The following is a 25,740-nucleotide window of genomic DNA, read 5'->3' on the forward strand; positions in this document are numbered from 1 at the left end:
TCATGCAATTAGATAAGTTGAAGGGACGCCAAGGAAGTGCAGTGTCACTAAATTAAAAAAAAAAAAGATTGGGTGCTTAAAGGGGAAATTGTTTGATGTTTTTGGAAGAGAAGAAGATAATTTAGATAATATCTAGAGAAGACTGTGGCTAAGAGGTGGGGTATTTTGTCTTGGGTGTCTGTTTCAGGATTGAAGGTACTTGAACTTGAACGAAGGCATAAGAGATGGAGCCAGCAGAGAAAGAGTCCTGAAGATTCCAGAGAATGCTGGAAAAAGTAGAAACAGCTTGAAGTGGCTTGGTTGAGGTGTTGATTGGCAGATTATCTTCTGAGGATGTTGGGAAGGAGATTGGGGTGGGTGTTACTGTATTTGGTAGAGAGACAGGAAGCTGATTATTATGCCTGATGACCTCATCTTTCTCAAAGACCTAGGAGGTGAGCAGGTGCTGCAGGAACTTAGCGAGGCAAAGGACCATTTCTCATATCAGAGAGCATCACCCAAGTCCTTTAAGACTAGATGTCCCCGTGGACTTCGGTTTCAGGCAGTTTAGGAGCTATCACCAGCTTTGGTGTGGATGGACTTCCTCAGTTTCTCTGCTGAGAAATGTTTTGCCCAAATTACACAGCTGGTAAGATGTGGAGAAAACTTCCCTAGCCTATGCTCTTCCCAATATTTTATGAGGCATTTTTTATGAGAATGGGTTACCTGTTCCATCATTTTAAAGCAACATTGATATGGGATGTCATTTCAGATTTTTGCTGCCGTGTGTTTCTGCATGGATGGTCAGCATGTTCTTTCTCAAGCACCTCTGTGAAGTGACTAATAACGGCAGCCGAGAATCTAGGACAGTATTTCCCAGAGTGTGCTCTCTATGAATACCTGTCATGTGAGATGTTCCTTGGGAAAAAAAAAAAAGGTTCTGTGGTCAAATGCATTTGGGTCACGCTGTATTTCATGCCTCTTTTTGGAGAGCTCCAACACACATTATTGTATTAGGCTCTGAGGAGACACATAGTCAAAGAAAGAAAGCATCTTCTTTAGCCTAAATTTCCCAACATTGTTTGACTCCAAACACTACTCCATCATATTTTTGTTTTTATAATACCCTTTAGTAAAATGCAGAACTCACTCCAGGAGATGCTACAGTGCAGATAACCTTTGTTCTATAGGATACTGAAGACGATGGGTAGATGGGTTTGTAGGCACTGTGCTCCGGCAACTTACAGAATATCTGTTTCTTTTTCTTTTTGATGCTTAAGATTTTGTGCCAACGTTAAAATAACTCTGTCAATTTGGCATTAATATTCGGTAACTTTTCAAAAATGATTACTTTCCTTTTTCATATTTATATATTTACTTTCCATGCCTTCATTTGGCTTCTTTTATCATGAAGCCAATTTGCTTTCCTTTTGAATGTCTTTATTGAACCCTTATTAATAACCTTGCATGTGCAAAGCCCTACACTGGGATTGGAGTAGTAAGATATGTTTAAACTTTGCCCTTGAAGAATCTGGAGAGGACAGCCTGAACACTAGAGGTTGAATTCAATGCCTACCCCTTGAGCAAGATGCCTGAAAAGCACCTTGGGAGAGACAGATTGTGGGGCTAGTTGGAGGGGATGCCCTGGAAGTGCTATTTGAGCTGGGTATCAAAGGAAATGAAATTAAATTAAAAGATGCTTGCTCATTGAAAGAAGAGCTATGACAAACCCACACAGTGTACTAAAAAGCAGAGACATCACATTGCTGACAAAGATTTGTATTGTCAAAGCTATGGTTTTTCTAGTAGTCATACATGGATGTGAGAATTGGACCATAGAGAAGGCTGAGCACTGAAGAATTGATGCTTTTGAACTGTGCTATTGGAGAAGACCCTTGAGAGTCCCTTGGACTGAAATGAGATCCAACCAGTCAATCTTAAAGGAAATCAACCCTGAACATTCATGGAAGGACTGATGGTAAAGCTGAAGCTCCAATACTTTGGCCACCTGACATGAAGAGCTGACTCATTGGAAAAGATCCTGATGCTGGGAAAGATTGGAGGCAGGAGAAGAAGCGGGCAACAGAAGATGAGGTGGTTGGATGGCATCACCAACTCAATGGACATGAGTTTGAGCAAACTCTGGGAGATAGTTAAGGACAGGGAAGGTTGGTGTGCTACCGTCGATGGGGTCACAAAGAGTCAGACATGACTTAGCGACTAAACAACAACAATCAGAGGATAAATAGGGGCTGACCCAGTGGAATGGGGAAAAAAATGGGAAAGGTCAGTCGAGAAAAAAACCTTGGAAGCATATTGACAACCTTGTATACCCAGATAAATCTCTATAGAAGAGTTTTAAGCTGAGTATTTGTAAAAATCTAAGTTTTTAATTTCTAGATTACTGTGGAGAATGAGGAAGATAAATTGGAGGTGTGAGGCAATTGTCAGGGATGTAAGAGACTCAGGGGGACAATCTTACTAACAGATGCCAAGGTGAATGTGTGATGCACCAATCTGTATGACTCTTCCTCTAGTAAATTGGAAATTTTTCTTTGCATAGTCAAGTCTTTAATAGTAAAGTCTGGGTGGCTCAGCAGTCAAGAATCCCCCTGCCAATGCAGGAGATGAGGGTTTGATCACTTGATCCCCTCAAGAAGGAAGTGGCAACCTACTCCAATATTCTTGCCTGGAAAACTTCCATGGACAGAGGAGCCTGGCGGGCTACAGTCCATGGGGTCATAGAGTGGGACACGACTGAGTGACTTAAAAACAACAACAGTGAAGTGATGCCCTTTGGTCAGAGGAAGCAGAGTGAGCTGCAGTGCCTGGCCCTTCAGACTCATTTCAGGGGTGACAGTTCCTTTGATAAAGGGGCTGGGAAGTAGTACAGAGGACAGGGAGGGTTTTGGAGTCAGAATCCTAGTTACACCATGTGGAACCGTGATGGTCTCACTTGACCCCCTGGGTGACTGTTTCCTCAACTGCAAACAGGGATTATAATACGTGAAACAGTTCCTCATGGATTGTAGGAGATAATGTCCATGAAAGTGCATTTCTATTCTCACAACACAACTGAGAAGAAGGGTGGATAGGAGCTAAACTTGCTGGACATCTGGAAGCCAGAGTTCACAAGGAGTGATGGATTTATGCGGGATAGCACAGTGGTGGGGAGGCCCCCTTGCACCCCACCTCCATGCAAGGCCATCAGAATCTTAGCCCAGAGGGCTGTCCATCTTGGCCCTCTAAAAGAGGACAGACATATTGTGCCAAGCTTGCAAGAAAGGGGTAAAATTAATCTTAGTTATGCTGTTTGGTACAAATAGCTGTGAAAAGAAGAGAAGCGAAAAACAAAGGAGAAAAGGAAAGATATTCCCATTTGAATGCACAGTTCCAAAGAATAGCAAAGAGAGATAAGAAGGCCTTCCTCAGTGATCAATGCAAAGAAATAGAGGAAAACAACAGAATGGGAAAGACTAGAGATCTCTTCAAGAAAATTAGAGATACCAAGGGAACATTCCATGCAAAGATGGGTTTGATAAAGGACAGAAATGGTATGGACCTAACAGAAGCAGAAGATATTAAGAAAAGATGGCAAGAATACACAGAACTATACAAAAAAGATCTTTATGACCGATAATCACGAAGGTGTGATCACTCACCTAGAGCCAGACATCCTGGAATGTGAAGTCAAGTGGGCCTTAGAAAGCATCATCATGAACAAAGCTAGTGGAGGTAATGGAATTGCAGTTGAGCTATTTCAAATCCTAAAAGATGATGCTGTGAAGGTGCTGCACTCAATATGCCAGCAAATTTGGAAAACTCAGCAGTGGCCACAGGACTGGAAAAGGTCAGTTTTCATTCCAATCCCAGAGAAAGGCAGTGCCAAAGAATGCTCAAATTACTGCACAATTGCACTCATCTCACATGCTAGTAAAGTAATGCTCAAAATTCTCCAAGCCAGATTTCAGCAATATGTGAAGCATGAACTTCCAGATGTTCAAGCTGGTTTTAGAAAAGGCAGAGCAACCAGAGATCAAATTGCCAATATCCACTGGATCATTGAAAAAGCAAGAGAGTTCCAGAAAAACATCTATTTCTGCTTTATTGACTATGCCAAAGCCTTTGACTGTGTGGATCACAATAAACTGTGAAAAATTCTTCAAGAGATGGGAATACCAGACCACCTGACCTGCCTCTTGAGAAATCTGTATGCAGGTCAGGAAGCAACAGCTAGAACTGGACATGGAACAACAGACTGGTTCCAAATAGGAAAAGGAGTACGTCAAGGCTGTATATTATCACCCAGCTTATTTAATTTATATGCAGAGTACATCATGAGAAACGCTGGGTTGGATGAAACACAAGCTGGAATCAAGATTTCCAGGAGAAATATCAATAACCTCAGATATGCAGATGACACCACCCTTATGGCAGAAAGTGAAGAGGAACTAAAAAGCCTCTTAATGAAAGTGAAAGAGGAGAGTGAAAAAATTGGCTTAAAGCTCAATATTCAGAAAACTAAGATTATGGCATCTGGTCCCATCACTTCATGGCAAATAGATGGGGAAACAGTGGAAACAGTGTCAGACTTTATTTTGGGGGGCTCCAAAATCACTGCAGATGGTGATTGCAGCCATGAAATTAAAAGACACTTACTCCTTGGAAGAAAAGTTATGACCAACCTACACAGCATATTAAAAAGCAGAGACATTACTTTGCCAACAAAGGTTCGTTTAGTCAAGGCTATGGTTTTTCCAGTGGTCATGTATGGATGTGAGAGTTGGACTGTGAAGAAAGCTGAGCACCAAAAAATTGATGCGTTTGAACTGTGATGCTGGAGAAGACTCTTGAGAGTCCTTTGGACTGCAAGGAGATCCAACCAGTCCATCCTAAAGGAGATCAGTCCTGGGTGTTCCTTGGAAGGACTGATGTTGAAGCTGAAACTCCAATACTTTGGTCACCTCATGTGAAGAGTTGACTCATTGGAAAAGACCCTGACGCTGGGAGGGATTGAGGACAGGAGGAGAAGGGGATGACGGAGGATGAGATGGCTGGATGGCATCACCAATTCGATGGACATGAGTTTGAGTAAGCTCTGGGAGTTGGTGATGGACAGGGAGGCCTGGCGTGCTGCGATTCATGGGGTCGCAAAGAGTCGGACACAACTGAGCGACTGAACTGAACTGAACTGATGCTGTTTGGTGGATTAATTCATTTATTTTGCTCTAATCTCCTTGACTGTCCAACTGTAAGTGGAGACGTTTGCTGAGACATCAGACCGGCCTGACTCTTTTAGCAGTTTTCTGTGAGATCCACTTCTCTGTTTTAACTCTAGACATGCCCTCTGTGATGCCCCACCCCATTTTGCGTCTGAAGGGAGGACAATGGAAGAGAAGGCTTCCACCTCTTCCATTTAGGGTGAGCCCTTAATGACCTTAGTCAGAACCAGCCACCTTGGGATTGGTTCTCCAATGAAACACTGAAACAAAATGAGAAAAGGCTGTCAGAAACACCAAGAGGAGGCCACTGGGGTCTATCTTTTCTCTCCTGATGGCAGAAGAAAGGTAATAGTCACTGAACCTCTAAACAAAAATCTCCAGTGTCTGCAGCATCCATGCTGACAGCTTAGTTAGTCAAATGGGAACCCTGACAAACCACAGACCAAGTTCCACCCAGAATCATCTGCCCGCAGTTCTAGCTGAAGTGACAGAGGCTGTTAGTCTTAAAGTAGGATGGATTGCCGTCTGCATTCTGGTGCCGGAGACCCACAGGGAGCCCGCTTTCCCTGCCTTGTGACCCAGTGCCACCCTACAGAGCTTGAGATTCTCAGCAGACCTTTGTGTCCGGAGGGCACCAGCCCTGTCTGCGTGTCTCATGGCATCCAGGGTAGTCAGGGGCACACATACAAAGGACCACGGATGCTGCAATGAGAAGCCTCACAGACGCCCGACTCCCTCCCTCCCTCCTCCCCTGCTTCCTTCTCATTCCCCGCTTTGCCTTCCCCTCTGCTCCTCTCTCTGTTTCTCTCTTCATACTTGTGTCTTAACATTAACCTCTCTCACTTAGGAGAATGCGCAACCTTGGCTAATTAGCACCCACATCACTGAGACTGTCCTCTTCCAGCACTGTTGACCTAAACTCAGGGATTGAACAGCCTGGGCCTCCCTGCTTTTCCACAGAAATCCTAAGAAACTCTTGCAATTTGTGAAGTTTGGGCGGACAAAAGTGCATGAAAAAAAAAAAGGTAGCGAAAACGAATGTGCCCACTGTCATACCTTGCTCTTCAGTCTGTGAAAAGAGAGAGCAACCAAGTGGAATTAAAACTCACTGAAGAAAGGATGAAAGTGGACTAATTATTCACAATCCGCACCCTCTCGTTACTCCTCGAGCGTGTTGTAAGAGCTGATGAGGGAATAACTGGAAAGCTCTTGGAGCTCCTTAGTGATAGCTGGTTGCTAATAAGATGACCCAGTTATCTGCCTCGTTTTGAATATTGCAGCTGTGCAGGAAAAGTGAACGTGTTAGTTGCTCAGTCATGACTCTTTGCACCTCCATGGAGCTCGCCAGGCTCCTCTGTCCAGGGAATTCTCCAGGCAAGAATACTGGAGTGGGTTGCCATTTCCTTCTCCAGGGGATCTTCCCAATCCAGGGATCAAACCTGCGTCACCTGCATTGCAGGCAGAGTCTTTACCATCTGAGCCACCAGGGAAGGCCAGTCTGCATAGGAGGGCTCAATCTTTGCCGCAGCCCTTAAGGGAGTATAACCTTCATAAAGTACTGCTTAGCCGCAGCCAGAGCCAAACGGGTGTCAGGGGACCCTAAGACAACCCGTAAATAGCTGCAGCTCTCTTCTTTATTCTTTAGATAAGAAAAGCTTTCTTCTCATTGTCTCAGCCTCTCTGATCTTCTCTACCCTTTCCTTATCATTTCTCTCACTTTCATTTCAGTTTCTCTCTTGTTCTTGCTGTCTCTCTGTACACACATACACAGTGTCCTGGGGGTGAGCATTTTGGTATTTCTCCTTTAGTTAGGAGAGTAACAGGAGTTATGACCCTCGGGAGGTGGGTGCAGCAATCTCTGTCTGTCTGGAGGTGTTTCTTTACGCTTCAACGAGCTGAGCTGGATGCTCTACATACGTGGTCCTGTCTCTGGCTGAAGCTTGCCTTAGCCCTGGGCCTTTGCTGTCCTGTGGGAGCTTCTCCAGTTTTGTGTCAAACTCCTCTCCAAGTCTGTTAAAATGCCTTTATAAGGCCTCATCTCGTGTCTGGTCCAGTGGATTTCTGATGCAGAAACCTCTGCTGTATCTGGCACCATGAGAAGCGGGATTTAAGATGCTATTCCCATCTGTAAAGAACTGGCTAGAGCTGGGATGAGAATTCTACAAACAGTTAATGAATATAACTGTACAGTACATGTTCAAGAGATGGGCTATACCATTATCTACCAGAAGTATGTCATAGATGCTGGGAGGCCGAACGGTCAGGAGGGACCCAGGATGGAGTTGAAAAGTAGGGTCTCAGGACCAGGCAAGAGTCCCTGAGGAGGGGGTCCTGAGGCATTGGGAGTTTCAGCAGAGGGACTGGAAGCATGCGTGCCGTGCGTGCCCCAGGCTGGGAGGGTGGGTTCTCGGAAGTCCAAGAGCTCATTGTTCTGCTGATGTACACATATTCTTTTTTTATTTTAAGAATTTTTTTAATGTGGACCATTTTTTTTAAGTCTTTATTGAGTTTGTTACAATATTGCTTCTATCTTATGTCTTGGATTTTTGGCCACGAGGCGTGTCGGATCTCAGCTCCCTGACTGGGGATAGAACCTCACCTGCTGCCCTGGAAGGGGGAGTCTTAACCCCTGGATTGCCGGGGAAGTCCCCACACGTTTCTAATGAAGAGGAATCCTTAACTGAATCAGACCGCCCAGTTATGTTGGGGTTTGAGCCCTGCTCACTCTTGAGGCTCCTGGACTGATGTGGAGACAGCAGCGGTGTGGGAGACCCACACTGGCAGGCCTGCGAGGGTTGCACCTACCTTATGGAACCAGTCTTCACTAGCTGGGATTCAGCGCTCAGGTCCTCTGCAGATGTGGAGGCGGCATCTGAATCTCACCACAGAGGTCACTCTCCTTCCTCAACAGCCCATTTCGTCACATCACTAGCCCTGAAAACCTAGCTTTTGTCAAAGATCAGAATCTCATTAACATGATCAAATGCAATTAAGTCACCATTAGTTTTTGAGAATGGTTTAAAGGGAGCTCGACAAAAGGTGCGTCTCTGCGCTCGAGAGATCAGATGATACCCACCCCCTTTATCTAGTCACCAAAAATGCCTGTGGGGAGAAGGGAGAGAAGAGATGTATTACCCTGCTTTCCTGCTAATCTAGAGACTCTCACACTTTGAACCGTGAAACCAGCTTCACAGTTCGGGGGAGTAATGTGTAGACTGTTAATAAGATGAGTGGAGTTAGCTGAGTGTTCAGATCCCCTGGGCGACAGGGTGGGCACTAAAAGAAACTTGAAACAAATGGGGGAGTAAATGGGCCAGAGTCCCATCAGAGTCGCTCGACCAGCCTGGAAACCAGATCCGAGATCGTTCTCAGACATAGGTGATAGTTACAGTCATAATCGACGTCATCAGATGAGGAAACCGACACAGCGATCTTCAAACGTATCAAGAATTTTGCACTGAGTGGCTCAGAAACACGGATGCTGGGACATCCTGCGGACCTGCCGTCCTGATGACCCTGAGCATCTCCACCTGCACCCGTAAAAAGCCTGAGACAGCTCATTCAGGGAGCTGGTCTTAGCTCACAGCTCATGAGTGCGTGCGTCGCTTCAGTTGCGTCTGACTCTTGCGACCCCATGGACTGTTGCCCACCAGGCTCCTCTGAATATTCTCCAGGCAAGAACACTGAAGCGGGTTGCCATTCCCTTCTCCAGGGCTAGCAGCTAATGACAAGATTCTAATTAATTCATTCTTGCTTAAATTTTAATATCTGATATGACTAATTGCATTTCCTTTCATCTCCACAATTACTCCTTATGGAAATAGTTCCCTAACACCTCAAATGAATAAATTGCCATAGTTCAATTCCATTCATTACCTACAGTTTGGAGAGGGGATGTGTTGGCTTTCGGTTCAGTGGGCCCTGAATGCTGCTGAGACCTTTTAAGAGCTCGGGTCCAGCATCCAGTCGGGGATTCTAGGACTGGCCAGTAATCGGGATCTGAATTCCACTGGTTCCTTCCTGGGGAAACAGACTAGGCAGGAGGGGCTGGGTTAAGGTGTAACCTGGGCAGGACAACTGAAAGGCCTTTAATAAGAGAGAGGGGATGGAGAAGGAGGGGGAGACACTGATATGGGTTGAATGTTTTTGTCTTCCCCGCCCACCCCTCCCCCCCACCAAATTCACATGTGTTGGTATTTAGAGGTGGCACCTTTGGAGAATAATTGGGTTTAGATGAGGTCATGAGGGTATGGCTCCATGATGGGATTTGTATACTTTTAAGAGGAGGAAGGAGGCTTCCCAGGTGGCTCAGTGGTAAAGAACCCGCCTGCCAATGCAGGAGACGCAGGTTCAATCCCTGGGTTGGGAAGATCCCCTGGAGGAGGAAATGGAAGCCCACTCCAGTGTTTGTGCCTGAGAAGTCCCACGTGCAGAGGAGCCTGGCAGGCTACAGTCCATGGGGTTGCAAAGAGTCAGACAGGGCTGAGCACGCGCACAAGAGGAGGAAGAGAGCGGGGCTTGCTCTGCCCACCGTTGGGGACCAGCAAGTGGGAGGCCAGGCGGAAAGAGAGCTCTCGCCAGGAGCCAAGCCTGCCCACACCCGGATCTTGTGCTTCGCAGCCTCCGAGCTGTGAGGGACAAATGTCTGTTACTTAAGCCACCCAGTCAGTGGCATTTTGTTACAGCATCCCCCACAGGCTAAGACAGACCTCGGACAATGAGGATCCGTGGGGCCTGCTGCTTCCTGCCGTCAAGCCGCTAGAGGAAGTGTGTGAGCAGGTCACGCTATGGTGCGACCCGGGGAGAAACACGCGTGCAGGCTTCTTTGGGAAACCAGCACATGCTCTCAGCTCTTCAGTGAAGGAACCGTGCTTTCCATCTGGACTTGCAAGAACTACTGTTATATTTCCTTGACCGGGAAAATACGAAGACAAATCAACTTTCCCTCTCGACCCTGTAACCTGCTCCCAAAAGAGACAAGCCATGTTTGAGGTCCAACATCTCAAAGTTAGTTTATGCTGTAAGTTCACTGGAAAAATTAGTGTAGAGTAGACAAGTGCCCCTGATATTCTGAAGCAATTAACAAGACAAAAACATCCCTTCTCTGACTAAAATGATGGCAGGGAAGCAGTGGAGAGACAGCTAGGGTGGCATTTTCCATCAAGCAACTTTTTTTTTTATTTGTGCAGCATATTTCCAAGTGATAGAAAGTGACATACTGTCTCCCTCACTTCCTTTCCATCATCGCAATCTTTTCTAACTCTCATATTTGTGAAACAAATTGCTTTAAACATGTCAAAGACACTTGAGTGGAGTGTTAGCCAAATTTTAAAAATAAAGATGATTCACAAAGACAGCATTTGTGTTTATAACCATCATGGTAAAATTTCAAGAAAGAAATCACAGTCCTGATCATTTAGGGCACAACATAAGGTAGTCATCTTCGGAGGTTAGAAGGAAGTCTCTTTCTGCTCTGCCTTATTTTCCTAGATTTTTATGGCACAGGGAACCTGGCCTTGGGGGAGCCCAGGTGCCCCTGCTTCAAGGATTCACTAAGTAGTCACCGCCATATTGATTTCTTCCAACTTGGACTCCGTTTGCGTTACTGTGCAAGGCGTTGAGTTCCTCGACATTTTGCTCCGTATCGGTCCTATATTCTTTTGCACCTGTTGCTTCTTGAAAGGTTGAGTCATGTCCTACCCCTTGTAGAGACAGGAGGTTGCCTCACCGAGGAGGCCTCCCTTGAGCACACACTTTTGAAGAGTTGATACCGGTCTTCCAAAGACAGAAGCTCAAAAAGCACTGCTCATCTTAAGAAACTTAAAGACCTACATCAGTGACGTTTTCTTTTTTTTTTTTTTAAGGGGAAACTAAGCTGTAATATAAAATAAAAATTTTTTAAAAGCCAAAAATAAAAAATTTTAAATAGGAGAATGGATATATACAAGATAATTGTACAAATGACGGCCACCCATGTTGTCCTGTTGTTTGCTATTTAATTTTTTTATTATTATTATTTTGAAAGAAACTCTGTTTTACAGAAAATTTACAAAAGTGATACAGTGAATTTCTGTTTTTCTTCCAGAACCACTTAAGAGTTTTCAACCCAGTGTTCCCTCATCACTGAATTCTTTGAATACTTCAATGTGTGTTTCTTATGGGCAAAGACATTCTCCTGTATAACCACCACAATCAAGACATTATCATTGATGCGTTGTGATCATCTAATCTTCAGACCCCATTTGGGTGTCACCAGTTGTCCCAGTAGCATCCTTTATAGCGAGAGGATCCAGTCCAAAACCGCATGTTGCATTTTGTTATCATGTCTTGTCTCTAGTTTTCTTCAATTTGGAACACTTCTATAGTCTTTCCTGACTTCAGTTCCTTGACACCTTTGAAGATTGTAATGCATTAATTTTGTTCAGCTACTCCCAGTTTGGGTCTGTTTGCCTGATGTTTCCTGTGATTGCAGTCAGGTTATCTGTCTTGGGCAGTAATGTCACAGAAGTGGTGCTATGTTCTTCCTGGTGAATCCTACCCAGTTGCACGTGATATTTTATAGATCCCCTTACTGTCCCAGGGACAGAGGTGCCTGGTGGACTGCCGTCTGTGTGGTCACAAGAGTCAGACACGCCTGAGTGACTGAGCGTGTACACACACAAGCAAGCACTGTGGGAACTTCGCTTGCGAACACTGCATTTTATGATGCTTTTCTGTGTAATCAACGATCAGTTCATAAAGCAGCTACAAACATCTATTGTAAGCAAGTGGGCATCTACACATAAATACACGCATGAACTAATAAAGTACAACATGCATGGCACTCTTCCATCCTTTAAGTTCTTTCTTTGTTGTTATGTCTTTAATAAAATCATCCTTGGCTCCACTAGCAATCCACTGCTCTTGGTTTATTAATCTCACATTAGTCTTCTGACTTGAATTACAGTCTCAACTTGGATATTTGGTTATGAACTCACTGAGGACAGAAAGTATATCATATGCATCTTATATACTCACCCTCGTCACCATCAAGTTAAGTGACATGACTTTGCTTATACTAAGAATTAGTAAGTATCTGTTTAAATAAGTGTTCGTTGAGCATGTATTGTCGATATCCTCCTGCAGACTAATACCAATAAGACTGCCTCATTTCTTTTTTTTTAATATATATTTATCTTATTTATTTGTTTGGCTGTGCCAGGTCTTAGTTACAGCATGTGGGATCTACTTCCCTGACCAGGGATTGAACCTGGGCTACCTGTATGGGGAGCACAGAGTCTTAGCCACTGGACCACCAGGGAAGTCCCCTGCCTCTTATTTCTTAGAAGCTTTCCATGGTGATTTTTGCTCTACCAACAATTGGAGATGTGACATCATTTAACACTTCTTGCTATGTATCACATTCATATTTGCATTCCAAAGACAGGCACATTTTTTTTTTAGAATTACCAATGATTTATTCTTATTCCTGTTATTGTTGCCATTAAATTATTAACAAGAACCGACTGTTTTAGTGAAAATTTTATCAGAGTTCTGTTTGGCTTTTCAGCTAAACTTTTGATCTTGTCTTTGTTGGCTAATGACATTGCTTCTTAAATCTGCTAAGACCCATAAGCCTCAGGCTGCCTCCGTGATGGATATAGTGCAAACAAACAGATCTTTAGCTTCACAGAACTGGGATTTGCCAAGAAGATTTCGGTTCCTATCAGAGAGGCTTCCTTATGGCTTGCTTCCTGAAGCTGACTGAGAAACAGATAAGCACCTGAGCTTGTGCCTGGCCATGAATCTGGTCAGTGATTCTTACTTTCACTCCAAAGTGTGTTTCCCACCACAACCCACCTCCAAACCTTCCTTGGGCTTCCAGAGCCCAGCTTGAGGATGGCAGAACCAGAGAGATGAGCTGATATTGTTCCATAACAGTTGGAGTGAGGGGTGACTCTGTAGCATCTTTAGCTGCTTCCTTCTCTGAGTTCACGGCTTCCCTGGTGGCTCAGTAGGTAAAGAACTTGCCTGCAATACAGGTGACCCAGGTTCAATCCCTGGGTTGGGAAGATCCCCTGGAGAAGGAAATGCCAACCAACTCTAGTTTTCTTGCCTGGGAAATCCCATGAACAGAGGAGCCTGGTGGGCTACAGTCCATGAGGTCGCAAACGTCAGATGCGACTTAAGGACTAAACCACCACTGCCGCCTTTGGGTTTCTATCACAGCCAACGGCTGTAAAAATCTGTGTTATAGAAGTCCTCGCCACACCTGGTTCCTTGTGGCGGGTGATCCCAACTACAGCTTAGCATGCTGGGGGCGCATTTAAAATGTAAGCAGTTTTGTTGAAGGAATCAGTCTTATTTCACCAACAAAGAGATGATCCTATCTCCATGTTGTTGATGCTTCCTCTGAATTTTGCCCCACATCCTTTCTTCCTCTCTGTGCTGTTGGCAACACCCTAGGCCAGCACCTGCCTTCTTATGTCCGGAGCATTACCTTGGTGGGTCATCTGTGGTGTGCACTTCGTAATGCTGGTCCTCACTGGGCGTGGCCTTGTTACTTTTCTGGATCACTCAAAGAGCCTTGCCCAGTGCTGGTTTCATGTATATTTCACAGAATTACACCCTACTCCAAAAATAGTTTTAAGAATCTTAGTAAGGATTGAAAGTGGAATGAGGTAGATAAGACACCTTAAAGAATATAACTATCAAGAAATTACCAAAGATTTATTAAGCTTGCTATGTTCCAAGATGATACAAGTCACCAGATGTACAAAGTTAGAACAAAAGTCAGTTCCTGTCCTCAAGAATCTTCCCCTTGCTTCTCTGGTTTGCTGGACAGGTAAGCTTGGCATGCTGCAGCCCATGGGGTCACAAAGAGTCAGACATGACTGAGCGACTGAACTGAACTGAACTGACAACCACAGAGTTAGCACTGCCAGGAAGCTTTCTTCCTTTAGGAAACATCCAAATAAATAAATACAGATAGGTAAATACAGATAGGTAAATTTATATATATATATATGAGAGTTGGACCATAAAGAAGGCTGAGCACTGAAGAATTGATGCTTTCTAACTGTGGAGAGTCCCTTGAACAGCAAGGAAATCAAATCAGTCAATCCTAAGGAAATCACTCCTGAATATTCATTGGAAGGACTGATGCTGAAGCTGAAACTCCAATACTTTGGTCACCTGATGCGAAGATCTGACTCATTGGAAAAGACCCTGATGCTGGGAAAGATTGAGGATGGGAGCAGAAAGGGGCGACAGAGATGGTTGGATGGCATCACTGACAATGGACATGAGTTTGAGTACACTCTGGGAGCTGGTGAAAGACAGGGAAGCCTGGTGTGCTGCAGTCCATGGGGTTGCCAAGAGCCAGACACGACTAAACAACTAAATAACAACATATATGTGTGTATATACACACACACACATCCCACTGGCAAGGTATTAAATAGGAAGCGTAGGTTCCAAGGTCCTTAATGAATGATTCTCTGTTGAACATTTGTGTTTCTCTCGTGTTAAGTGTCATCATCCAAGATTATTTTTTTTGCCATTTTTGATTGTTTCTTTTCTGGTGCTGTTGCTTTGTTTTTGTAGTTAGTAACCTGGTGTTTCTAAAAGTTATTCAGGGACTTATTCAGCCTTGTCCCCGTGCATTCTCATTCCACTCTAAGGCTGTTGACACAGGCTTGCTTCCCTTTCCCAGGCTGCTGTGTTCACGCCTCCAGCCTTGCCACATGCATCATGCTGTCATGGTAATACTTCCAGGGCACGTTTAGAAAGAGATGGATTATTTTGAACATGAAAGGTGTTTCTTGGGAAAAAACAAATGAATCAAATGGAAAAATGAATTAACATCATGAAATTTACCTTCCCAGCTGGAGATATGATATATGCATGAGTTCCTTAGAGACAATCCTCTTATAAGAATTCACTATTAAAAATAGTCTGCAGTGATGTGGAGTCAGAGCTCAGCCTGAAATGTATTTATACATGAATGGAAAACACCCCTTGAAGGACAAAGTTTAGAACTATGAATGTTCGTTTCTTGTGAGGGACGCATGGAATTGACAACTGGTTGCCACAGGCATCTCGTTTCAGGGCTTCTAAAGCCTGTGTGATGTCCTTAATGGGACTTGGTATCTGCAAAATACTCAGTTCTGTCCAGTGACATTTACTGGACACTTACTCAGTCCAAGGCACTGGGATATTCTATGGAGTTATAAAGACAATAAAATAACATTTTCAGCTCAGTCTAATAAGAAAAATAGGCATTTAAGTTCATAGGAGGAAAGGTTTTATTTGGGGTTTCCTGGTGATTAATTAAAACTCTCATAATCAGATGTATTATTAAGTACAGCTCAGGAAGAACCGTCAGCTGCGGCCACTTGACTTACAGATGATGTGCCCAAGAGATGAGAACAGGTGTGCCCTGAGGCTCATGATCCTTCATTTCAGAGCACCAGGGGGAGTGACTGACGCGTGCCTACTTCAATTACAGGCACAGCCTCCTCCTCCCTGCTGTTCCTCCCAGGCTCTAGGTCAGAGTGAGGCGAAGTCAGAATAATTATATTAGCAACCTCATTCAACTACACCAACCATGCTGTAGGTGAATTAGTGGGCTTCCTCAACTACCTGGGACTCATCACCACTTGGGATGTTGTATTTAAATGTAAATATATTCCAAGTCATCCACTTTCTAAAACATTAATTTTTTTAATGCAGCACATTCCTCTGTGGAGCATTACCTATGCAGGGCTTTGCATGCAGGGTGTTCCCAGATCTATAAAATGAATGATTGAGACAAATTCTCCCCCAAAGTCAAAGAGGGCTGAGTTTGAGCTGGGGGTGGATTTCTCTTGCCCACCATGTGGATGACACGAAAATGAAGAGGCCATGCAACAAGCTTAGGCCCTTTGAGCCAAAGTTGGTAAAGAACAAAATCATAAAGGAATAAAATATTCTCATCCTCTTCCTCCTGGTTCCAAGCAGTGAGGTGTTAAGGCAGGTGTGTGTCTCTGTACTCACACGTATATGCTACACGTAAAGAGAGAGTCAGGTTATATGTAAAGAAAGCATGGGGACATGTGAATACAGGCATACAGTTCTGGCTAATTTTGCCTTACAAGTAGTATTTGTGTGGCCTCAAAAATGATTTACAGATGAAAACAAACGTTTAAACTAAGACCATATGTTAATTTCTAGACCACTTGAGAATTTGACACCAATTTTAGTTAAGTGTGAAAGAATGCAATTGGTAATTATATTTTTTCATGGTTAGTAAGTGATTAAATTTTAACGACTATGTTATTAAAAACAAAATGAAAATCCTTTCTGGAATATTTCCTGCTTCAATTTTTCTTGCTTAGATTCTTTTTTAACACAAAAGTTACACGAATTTGTAAAAACAAAACATTTATCCAGGCATTGTTCACTTTGAGCAAATGTGTGCATGGTGGTCACCTTTGGAGGGCCGAATTTCGCATCCAGATTTGGCCAAGGGTGGCTGGTGGGCAGTCAGATGTTGACGGATGGCCGTTCAGGAGCGTAGGCTGATTGTGGTCTCTTAAACGTGCTACCTCCTGGAGGTGAGAGGGCTATTTAGCGAAATGAAATACTACTCTGTCACAACTTCCTCGCTCGAGGTTCAATCATGGAAAATTCTTCCCCAGCGCTGTCATTGGAATCATTACACTCAGAATTAAACATGGTATAAGGGAGCAGCCGACAAGGCCCTGCGGTACTATGGACAAGCCAGGTCTTACATGAATAATCAGCTTTTGCATGCAGTGCATGCGAAAAGGCCTGCAAATCAGGGTTCTTTCTTCTCCCTTTGGAATGAATGGAATTGCTCCCTGTTCCCATTTGTCTCCAAATGCTGGTCTGGTGCCACCTGGCTCGACCCAAAGAACAGAGCTCCTCACACGTCTCCTTTCTCCCTTTTGCCACTGACGTCCCCTTAGAAATCTTGTAAATCCACGTCTGCTGCAGCCCAGAGACCCTTTCTGGAAGCCCCCATCTACCAGGGCTTCTTTCTCACCACCAATTACTAAGCCCTTGGATTCACACTTCCGCCTCACATCCCTGCAGTCCACCACTGCACATCCCCAGCTGTCCTTCCTCCTCCAGACCCTTCAAACCTTCCTGTTCTACTCTTTTCCTGGCTTCCTTCATCTTTGTAATCCCTCCAGCACCCTCCCCACCACCTCCACAGAAGCAGCGACCTGCAGAGAGAAGAGAATGGACCTCCCAGCCCAAAGATCTCAGTCCATGCCCTGTGTCCATCTCTGCCTGGTGATACAAAGGTCTTGTGCGTGATAATCTCATGGAACCTCAGTTGCCCATCTGTAAAAACTTCCTCATAGGGACCCCAGGAAATAAAGTTTCATTCCTATCACATTATTTCCATCTCTATGTGAAGTGCCTTGGCAACACTAAACACCTTTCACAAAAATGAAATTGAACATTTTAGCTGAGTCCAGTGAAACCGACAAAAAGTTATAACCAACTTTCTATGTCTTCAACACTCTCTGAGACTGAGGAATTTAACTAGGAGGTTTTAAGGCAATGAAATGTTGACCCAATCACAGTGCAGATGTTTGTTCCTGGTTTGGTAACATATTTCTCTTTGAAGGGAAAACGAGGTGATGGTATTTTCCTCTCAGCCCCAAGTCTTAGACACTGGTGGCGCTTTAGTTGCTAAGTCGTGTCCGACTCTTATGACCTCCTGAACTGTAGCCTGCTAGGTTCCTCTGTCCATGGGATTTCCCAGGCAAGAATACTGGAATGAGTTGCCATTTCCTTCTCCAGGGGATTCTTCCAGACCCGGGATCAGAGCTGTGTCTCCAGTATCGTCAGGCATACTTTGCCACTGACCAACCACAGAAACCCCTTGTTACAATAAAACACAAAACTCTCTAAGGCAGAGGTTGGCAAATTTCTACTGCAAGGATTCAAGCCAAACTGACTGGGTTCAAATCTCAACCGCGGTTCTCACTGCATCACCCTGGTCAAGTTGCTTCATCTTCTTGTGTGTTCGTTTCCTGATCTGTCACATTAGGATGATGACAATGATTTTCCTCTCACTGTCGTCCTGAGGAGTAAAGCTGCAAGAGGAGTATCCTAAGCGGCACATTCATGGCTTGTCTGTTGCCTGTAAGCTCAGTGAGGACAGGAGTCTGCTTTGCTGACTCTTGTGTCTCTAGCACTTAATGATGCTCTTCATGCCTAGCACAGAGTGGGCAGGACTGTTGCAGGAAGAAAAGAGCTCCCAACAAACTAGTCTTTAGATTAAATCATGACTAGGTTCAAAGCCAGCGTGAACAAACATGGCTGTCCATTTCCTTTACATTTTTTTAATGACCTGACTTTGCTAGGTAAGAGTTAGTAGGAGTCTTTGCAATTATAACTTGAAGCATAATAATGGAAATGAGTGATCGTTGGTATTTCAATGCTCCTGACCATAGCGGGTGTTAGTACAGAGATGCCGCTGGAGCTCACAGCACATGGCTTTACATTGCTGCTGTTCTTTAGTTGCTAAGTTATGTCTGACTCTTCTGTGACCCCATGGACTGTAGCCCACCAGGCTCCTCTGTTCATGGGGTTTTCCAGGCAACAATCCTGGAGTGGGTTGCCATTTCCTTCTCCAGGGGATCTTCTCCTGCATCGGCAGGCAGAGTCTTTACTGCTGGGCCCCCTGGGAAGCCCACAGCTTTACGTACACTCTCGCAGTTTTTTTTTGTTTTTTTTTTTTTTTGCTGTTCTTAAAGGAGGCTGCTTATATAATTCATTTGAAAATGCCTTTCATCCTTTTTTTTTTAATCTAAGTCTCTCATCATGACATAGATTTTCTCTCCGAAAGTTTATTTTTACCAAACTTGTGTCATATTTAATGCTTGTATTCTAAATCCAAGTCAGTCTTTAGTGGCAACAGCTGCCGGGAGTCACTGCAATAAATGAAATATGCTCCTGTTTAGCTGGCAAGATTGCATTCGATGTCCATACTCCAGCACCAGCGGGCTCTCTACGAGCAACAGAGAAAGGGCAACCTATTCCCCGGGGCTGAGCTTGTCAGACAGGAGCATATGCAGGGAGGATGGGGACCTTTGGGACAAACAGCTTTTACAGATGGGTCATGTCCAGGCTTCCCAGAGGCTGAGCCCGTGTATTCCCAAGAATACCACCTAGACAGCTGTCATACCTTGGCAGAAAACCATTTCCAAAGCTTTATTGGATTTGTGATAATATTTATTCAGGGTGTTGATAAACGGATACTCCTACAACAGCAAAGCACCAAGGTTCTAATCTTTCCCCCGGCTTGTGCTGCATGCCTTTATTCACATTAAGATTAAGCATCTCACCGAATTAAACGGTGGCAACTTACGAAGCCACCTCCTTAGAAAGCTCTGTCTGCAACAGTACACCTACCAAAGCATCCTTTAAATATCCAGTAATTGGAGAAGCCAAAAAGAAGCATTGTTTTTATTTGTTTTCATGTAGAATTCCCTACATGGTTTATGTAAAAGAATTGAAGTACGTTTTCAGTAAGTTTCTTCAGCTTACCATCAAAGTAATTTTCAGAAGTATTAGTCTGATTTGTAATTTTCTCCATGTCTAGAATTGAATGTCTGATGCATTTTGGTGAAGTTTGTAAATGAAACATTTGCTCTGGTTTAAAATACCTAGGGATTTGACTGTTCAGTAAACCAGACTATACAATGAACTCGAAACTAAAGAGTTAAAGAATGCTGTGAGGTTCAATACACTGCAAAGACTGTTTGTCCAGGAACCCATCGGTAAAATTTAGTTTTGATGTTGATCATGAAGTAGGAATTTGGCCCCAAATGGCAACAATAAAGAGAAAAAAGATTTGCTCTGAGATAGCTTATACGGAAAGTTTGATGAGCCTGGACATATGGTATGATGCTCTGATGTTTAATTTTCTATTGAAATAATAGCTAAAAATGTGTTATATATGAGAAATTATGTGCAAAGCATCTTATATGTATTATTTTATTTCACCATTGAGTAGTATTATTATTCTCATTTAATGACAGAGAAAAGGAGGAAAATAGAGATTTGTAAAGGTCATGTAATTTATTGTGATTATTTTATTTTTTAATTGGAGGATAATTGCTCCACAGGGCTGTGTTAGTTTCTGCCATACAACACAAATTAGACATAGATATACATATATCAGTTCAGTTCAGTGTACAGTCCTGTCTGACTCTTTGCAACTCCATGGACTGCAGCACACCAGGCCTCCCTGTCCATCACCAACTGCCAGAGATTGCTGAAACTCATGTCCATCGAGTCAGTGATGCCATCCAACCATCTCATCCTCTGTCAATCCCTTCTCTTCCTGCCTTCTCTCTTTCCCAGCATCAGGGTCTTTTCTACGGAGTCAGTTCTTTGCATCAGGTGGCTAAAGTATTGGAGCTTTAGTGTTAATCCTTCCAATGAATATTCAGGACTAATTTCCTTTAGGATTGACTGGTTTGTTCTCCTTGCAGTCCAAGGGACTCTCAAGAGTTTTCTCCAACATCACAGCTCAAAAGCATCAATACTTTGGCGCTCAGTTTTCTTTACAATCCAACTCTCAATCCATACATGACTCCTGGAAAAACCGTAGCCTTGACTAGATGGACCTTGGTCGGCAAAGTAATGTCTCTGCTTTTTGGTCATAGCTTTTCTTCCAAGGAGCAAGCGTCTTTTAATTTCATGGTGGCAGTCACCATCTGCAGTGACTTTGGAGCCCCCAAAATAAAGTCTGTTACTGTTTCCATTGTTTCCCCATCCATTTGCCATAAAGTGATGGGACCAGATGCCATGGTCTTAGTTTTCTGAAGTTTTCATTTTAAGGCAGCTTTTTCACTCTCCTCTTTCCCTTTCATCAAGAGGCTCTTTAGTTCCTCTTTGCTTTCTGCCATAAGGGTGGTATGATCTGCATATCTGAGGTTATTGATATTTCTCCTGGCAATCTTGATTCCAGCTTGTGCTTCATCCAGCCTGGCATTGCACATGACCTGCTCTGCATATAAGTTAAATGAGCAGGGTGACAATATACAGCCTTGTCATACTCCTTTCCCAATTTGGAACCAGTCTGTTGTTCCATGTCCGGTTCTAATGTTGCTTCTTGACCTGCATACAGATTTCTCAGCAGGCAGGTAAGGTGGTCTGGTTATCCCATCTCTTTAAGAATTTTCCACAGTTTGCTGTGATCCACACAGTCAAAGGCTTTGGCATAGTCAATAAAGCAGAAGTAGATGTCTTTCTGGAACTCTCTTGCTTTTTCTGTGATCCACCAGATGTTGGCTATTCGATCTCTACTTCCTCAGCCTTTTCTAAATCCTGCTTGAACATCTGAGGCTCTCAGTTCACGTACTGTTGAAGCCTCACTTGGAGAATTTTGAGCATTACTTTGCTAGCGTGAGATGAGTGCAATTGTGTGGCAGTTTGAGCATTCTTTGGCATTGCCTTTCTTTGGGATTGGAATGAAAACTGACCTTTTCCAGTCCTGTGGCCACTGCTGAGTTTTCCAAATTTGCTAGCATATTGACTGCAGCACTTTCAGAGCATCATCTTTTAAGATTTCAAATAGCTCAACTGGAATTCCATCACCTCCACTAGCTTTGTTCATAGTGATGCTTCCTAAGGCCCAGTAGACATCGCATTCCAGGCTCTAGGTTAGTGATCACACCATTGTGGTTATCTGGGTCATGAAGATCTTTTTTGTATAGTTCTTCTGTGTATTCTTGCCACCTCTTCTTAATATCTTCTGCTTCTGTCATGTCTATACCATTTCTGTCCTTTATTGTACCCATCTGTGCATGAAACATTCCCTTGGTATCTCTAATTTTCTTGAAGAGATCTCTAGTCTTTCCCATTCTATTGTTTTCTTCTATTTCTCTGCATTGATTACTAAGGAAGGCTTTCTTATCTCTCCTTGCTATTCTTTGGAACTGTGCATTCAAATGGGTATATCTTTCCTTTTATCCTTTGCCTTTCACTTCTCTTCTTTTCTCAGCTATTTATAAGGCCTCCTCAGACAACCATTTTGCCTTTTTGGATTTCTTTGTTTTGGGGGACAGTTTTGATCACTGCCTCCTGTACAATGACAAGAATCCAGCCATAGTTCTTCAGGCACTCTATCAGATCTAATCCCTTGAATCTACTTGTCACTTCCACTGTATAATCGTACAGATTTGATTTAGATCATACCTGAATGGTCTAGTGGTTCCCTACTTTTTTCAATTTAAGTCTGTATTTTGCAATAAGGAGATCGTAATCTGAGACACAGTCAGCTCCCAGTCTTGTTTTTGCTGACTGTACAGAGCTTCTCCGTCTTCAGTTGACAAGAACATAATCGATCTGATTTCAGTATTGACCATGTGGTGATGTCCATGTGTAGAGTCATCTCTTGTGTTGTTAGAAGAGGGTGTTTGCTATGACCAGTGCGTTCTCTATGCAAAACTCTATTAGCCTTTGCCCTGCTTCATTTTGTACTCCAAGGCCAAACTTGCCCGTTACTCCAGGTATCTCTTGACTTCCTGCTTTTGCATTTCAGTCCCCTATGATGAAAAGGACATCTTTTTTTTTTTTTGGTGTTAGTTCCCATGGACAGAGGAGTCTGGCGGGCTACAGTTCATGGGATTGCAAACAGTCGGACAAGACTGGAATTCAAAAGTAGGAAGTCAAGAGATACCTGGAGTAACAGGCAAGTTTGTCCTAGGAGTACTATATATATGTATATGTATACACACACACACACACACACACACACACACATATCTCCCCTTCCTCTTAAGCCTCCCTCCCAACCCATGCCATCACACCCTCTTTTAATTTGCCAGAGATTGCAAAGGTAATAAGTAGCATAGCCAAGATTCAAACCTAAACAATTTGCCTCTGGAGCCTGAATTCTTGCCCAAGACATAAGCCTAAATTTACTAAATACAACACTGGCAGTAAACATGTTTTAGTTAAATACAGAATGAATTACATATGGACAACTTATAAATGGAACTCTATTATAACTAGTATAACAAATAGTGAAATTGCATTCAGAATGCACAAAAACACTTGCCTTATGCCCCTTATGTGTGTTAATTCGCTTCAATCATGTCCGACTATTTCCAATCCCATGAACTGTAGCCTGCCAGGCTCCTCTGTCCATGGGATTCTCCGGGCAAGACTACTGGAGTGGACTGCCATGTCCTCCTCCGGAGGACCTTCCCGACCCTGGGCGGGAACCTGGCTCTTTTATGTCTCCTGCGTTGGCAGGCAGCTTCTTCACCACTAGAGGCACCTGGGGAGCCCTTATGCCCCTAAAAAAGCCATTCTATGTCTTTAGAGAGCAGAATTTCTGGTGCTGATGGCTTCACATCACCCTATAAGCTCTGTTTGGCTTTGCATCCAAAATTAGTATTTCTTCATCTTATTTGAGTGCATTGACCAACAAACAAAATCTTTGTAAGTACTGTCATTCTTTTTTTAAAAATATAAACCAGACTAATCCGACCTTCAAAAGTTATGAAAACTGACTGCCATCAGGCAGCAAGTTGGTAGCAAAAGTGAAATTCAAACCCAAGTTTTATCATTTCAAGTCTAATGAATGATTTCCACCTTCGGCTATTAAGGGGACAGAGTGGGAACAAAGCTAGCTTGTGAAATCTCATCACTGTGTTTCTTCTTCCTGCTCATAGGTCGCTACCCCCAGGAGAATAAGGGAACCTACATTCCAGTCCCCGTGGTCTCTGAGCTGCAGAGTGGCAAGTGGGGCGCCAAAGTGATCATGAGAGAGGACAGGTCTGTCCGGCTGTCTGTCCAGTCTTCTCCAGCCTGCATTGTGGGGAAGTTCCGAATGTACGTGGCTGTCTGGACCCCCTACGGGGTCATCCGCACCAGCCGAAACCCAGAAACGGACACATACATTCTCTTCAACCCTTGGTGTGAAGGTAAGGGCCTGGTATTTATTATCTCACTACAAAAATAGTTCATATACTTCTAATGCATCTCTTTTTGGGTCAATAGCAAAATTATTCTAGAAGACATGTTCCTTTCCTACATCCACTTTCCATGTTTTAAGGACAGAAAATGATGCAAAATTTGCTTTCAGTTTATGAGGCTATAACTTAAAGTTAATGCTGCTATAAATTTATTCCAAGAAATAATTGAAGATTGCCTAGAATTGCACAATTAGTTAATTGTGAAGTTAATATGTTGATGGTATTGCCTCTGTGTATGTTATTGCTCTGTTAACAAAATGGGCTTCTTTGCCTTGACTTTCAGAATTGTTAGGATCCAGAAGATAAGACATATAAATATGCTAGGTGTTAGTCACTCAATTGTATCTGATTCTTTGTGACTCTGTGGATTGTAGCCCGCTAGACTCCTCTGTCCATGGAATTCTCCAGGCCAGAACACTGTTCCCTTCTCTAGGGGGATATGATGGAATACTATGCAGCCATAAAAAATAACATAATTTTACCACTTACAGCAACATGGATAGACTTGGAAGGCATTATACTAAATGAAATGTCAGAAAGAAAAAGGCAAATACTGTATGATATCACTTATATGTGGAATCTGAAAAACATTACAAAATAGTGAACATACAAAAAACAAGCAGACTCTCAGAGAACAAGCTAAGCATTACCAGTGGGGAAACAGAATAGGGAGGGGCAATATAGAGGTAGGGAATTAAGAGGTGCAAAGAATTAGGCATAAAATAAGCTACATAAGGACATATTGTATTGCACAAGGAACATAGCCAATGTTTTATAATAACTATAAACGGAGTGCAATCTTTAAGAATTGTGAATCAGTATATCATATATGCACACCTGTAATTTGTATAATATTGCACAGCAACTGTGAAGGTGAAGGTGAAGGTGAAGTCGCTCAGTCGTGTCCGACTCTTTGTGACCCCATGGACTATATCCCACCAGGCTCCTCCATCCATGGAATTTTCTGGGCAAGAGTACTGGAGTGGGTTGCCATTTCCTTCTCCAGGGGATCTTCCCAACTCAGGGATCTAACCCGGGTCTCCCACGTTGCAGGCAGACACTTTACCATCTGAGCCAAAACTATTAGGATTCATAATCTGGCTTCAAAAAAATAAAATAAAGTTGACCTTGTCTATAGTGAAACTAACTTTTATCTCCTTAATTCAAGTACAGAAAGCATAAGTCTAATGAATTCTGAAAATTTGTTTAAATGCACAGTGGGTGCAAACTTTATAAATCATAACTCTGGATATGCAAACATGTAACTTTAATATAATACAGCTTAATCTCTACTGCTATTTTGAGTCTTTCCTTCCGGCTGCTGCAGAAGCTTAATCTAGTTATATTCAAATAAACTTAGTCAAGTCCAAGGATTTCTCTACCAATCCAATTTAAGAACTCCATTGCTCACAGTATTTTCCCCTGTCCCCATCTCTGCCCTTCCTTATTTCTGCCTCCATACTTGGTGTGAGGCTGATCTTAAGTTTCAGAGGCAGATGCGAACATTGTAGTGACACTTGGGAGAGAGAGTCCACTTTTAGATC

At 43.3% G+C, this 25,740-nt stretch overlaps 1 protein-coding gene across 1 annotated transcript in view; it reads left to right on the forward strand.

Moving 5' to 3' along the window:
• Positions 1 to 25,740, forward strand: part of F13A1 (coagulation factor XIII A chain) — a 140,744-nt gene that overhangs the window by 21,581 nt on the left and 93,423 nt on the right. Inside the window, exon 4 of the mRNA XM_065912958.1 lies at positions 23,894 to 24,145. Coding sequence (XP_065769030.1) covers positions 23,894 to 24,145 — 252 coding nt within the window. The remainder of the gene's footprint in view (positions 1 to 23,893; positions 24,146 to 25,740) is intronic.

Source organism: Muntiacus reevesi, chromosome 20 (assembly GCF_963930625.1).
Source record: "Muntiacus reevesi chromosome 20, mMunRee1.1, whole genome shotgun sequence".
Lineage (NCBI taxonomy): Eukaryota > Metazoa > Chordata > Mammalia > Artiodactyla > Cervidae > Muntiacus > Muntiacus reevesi.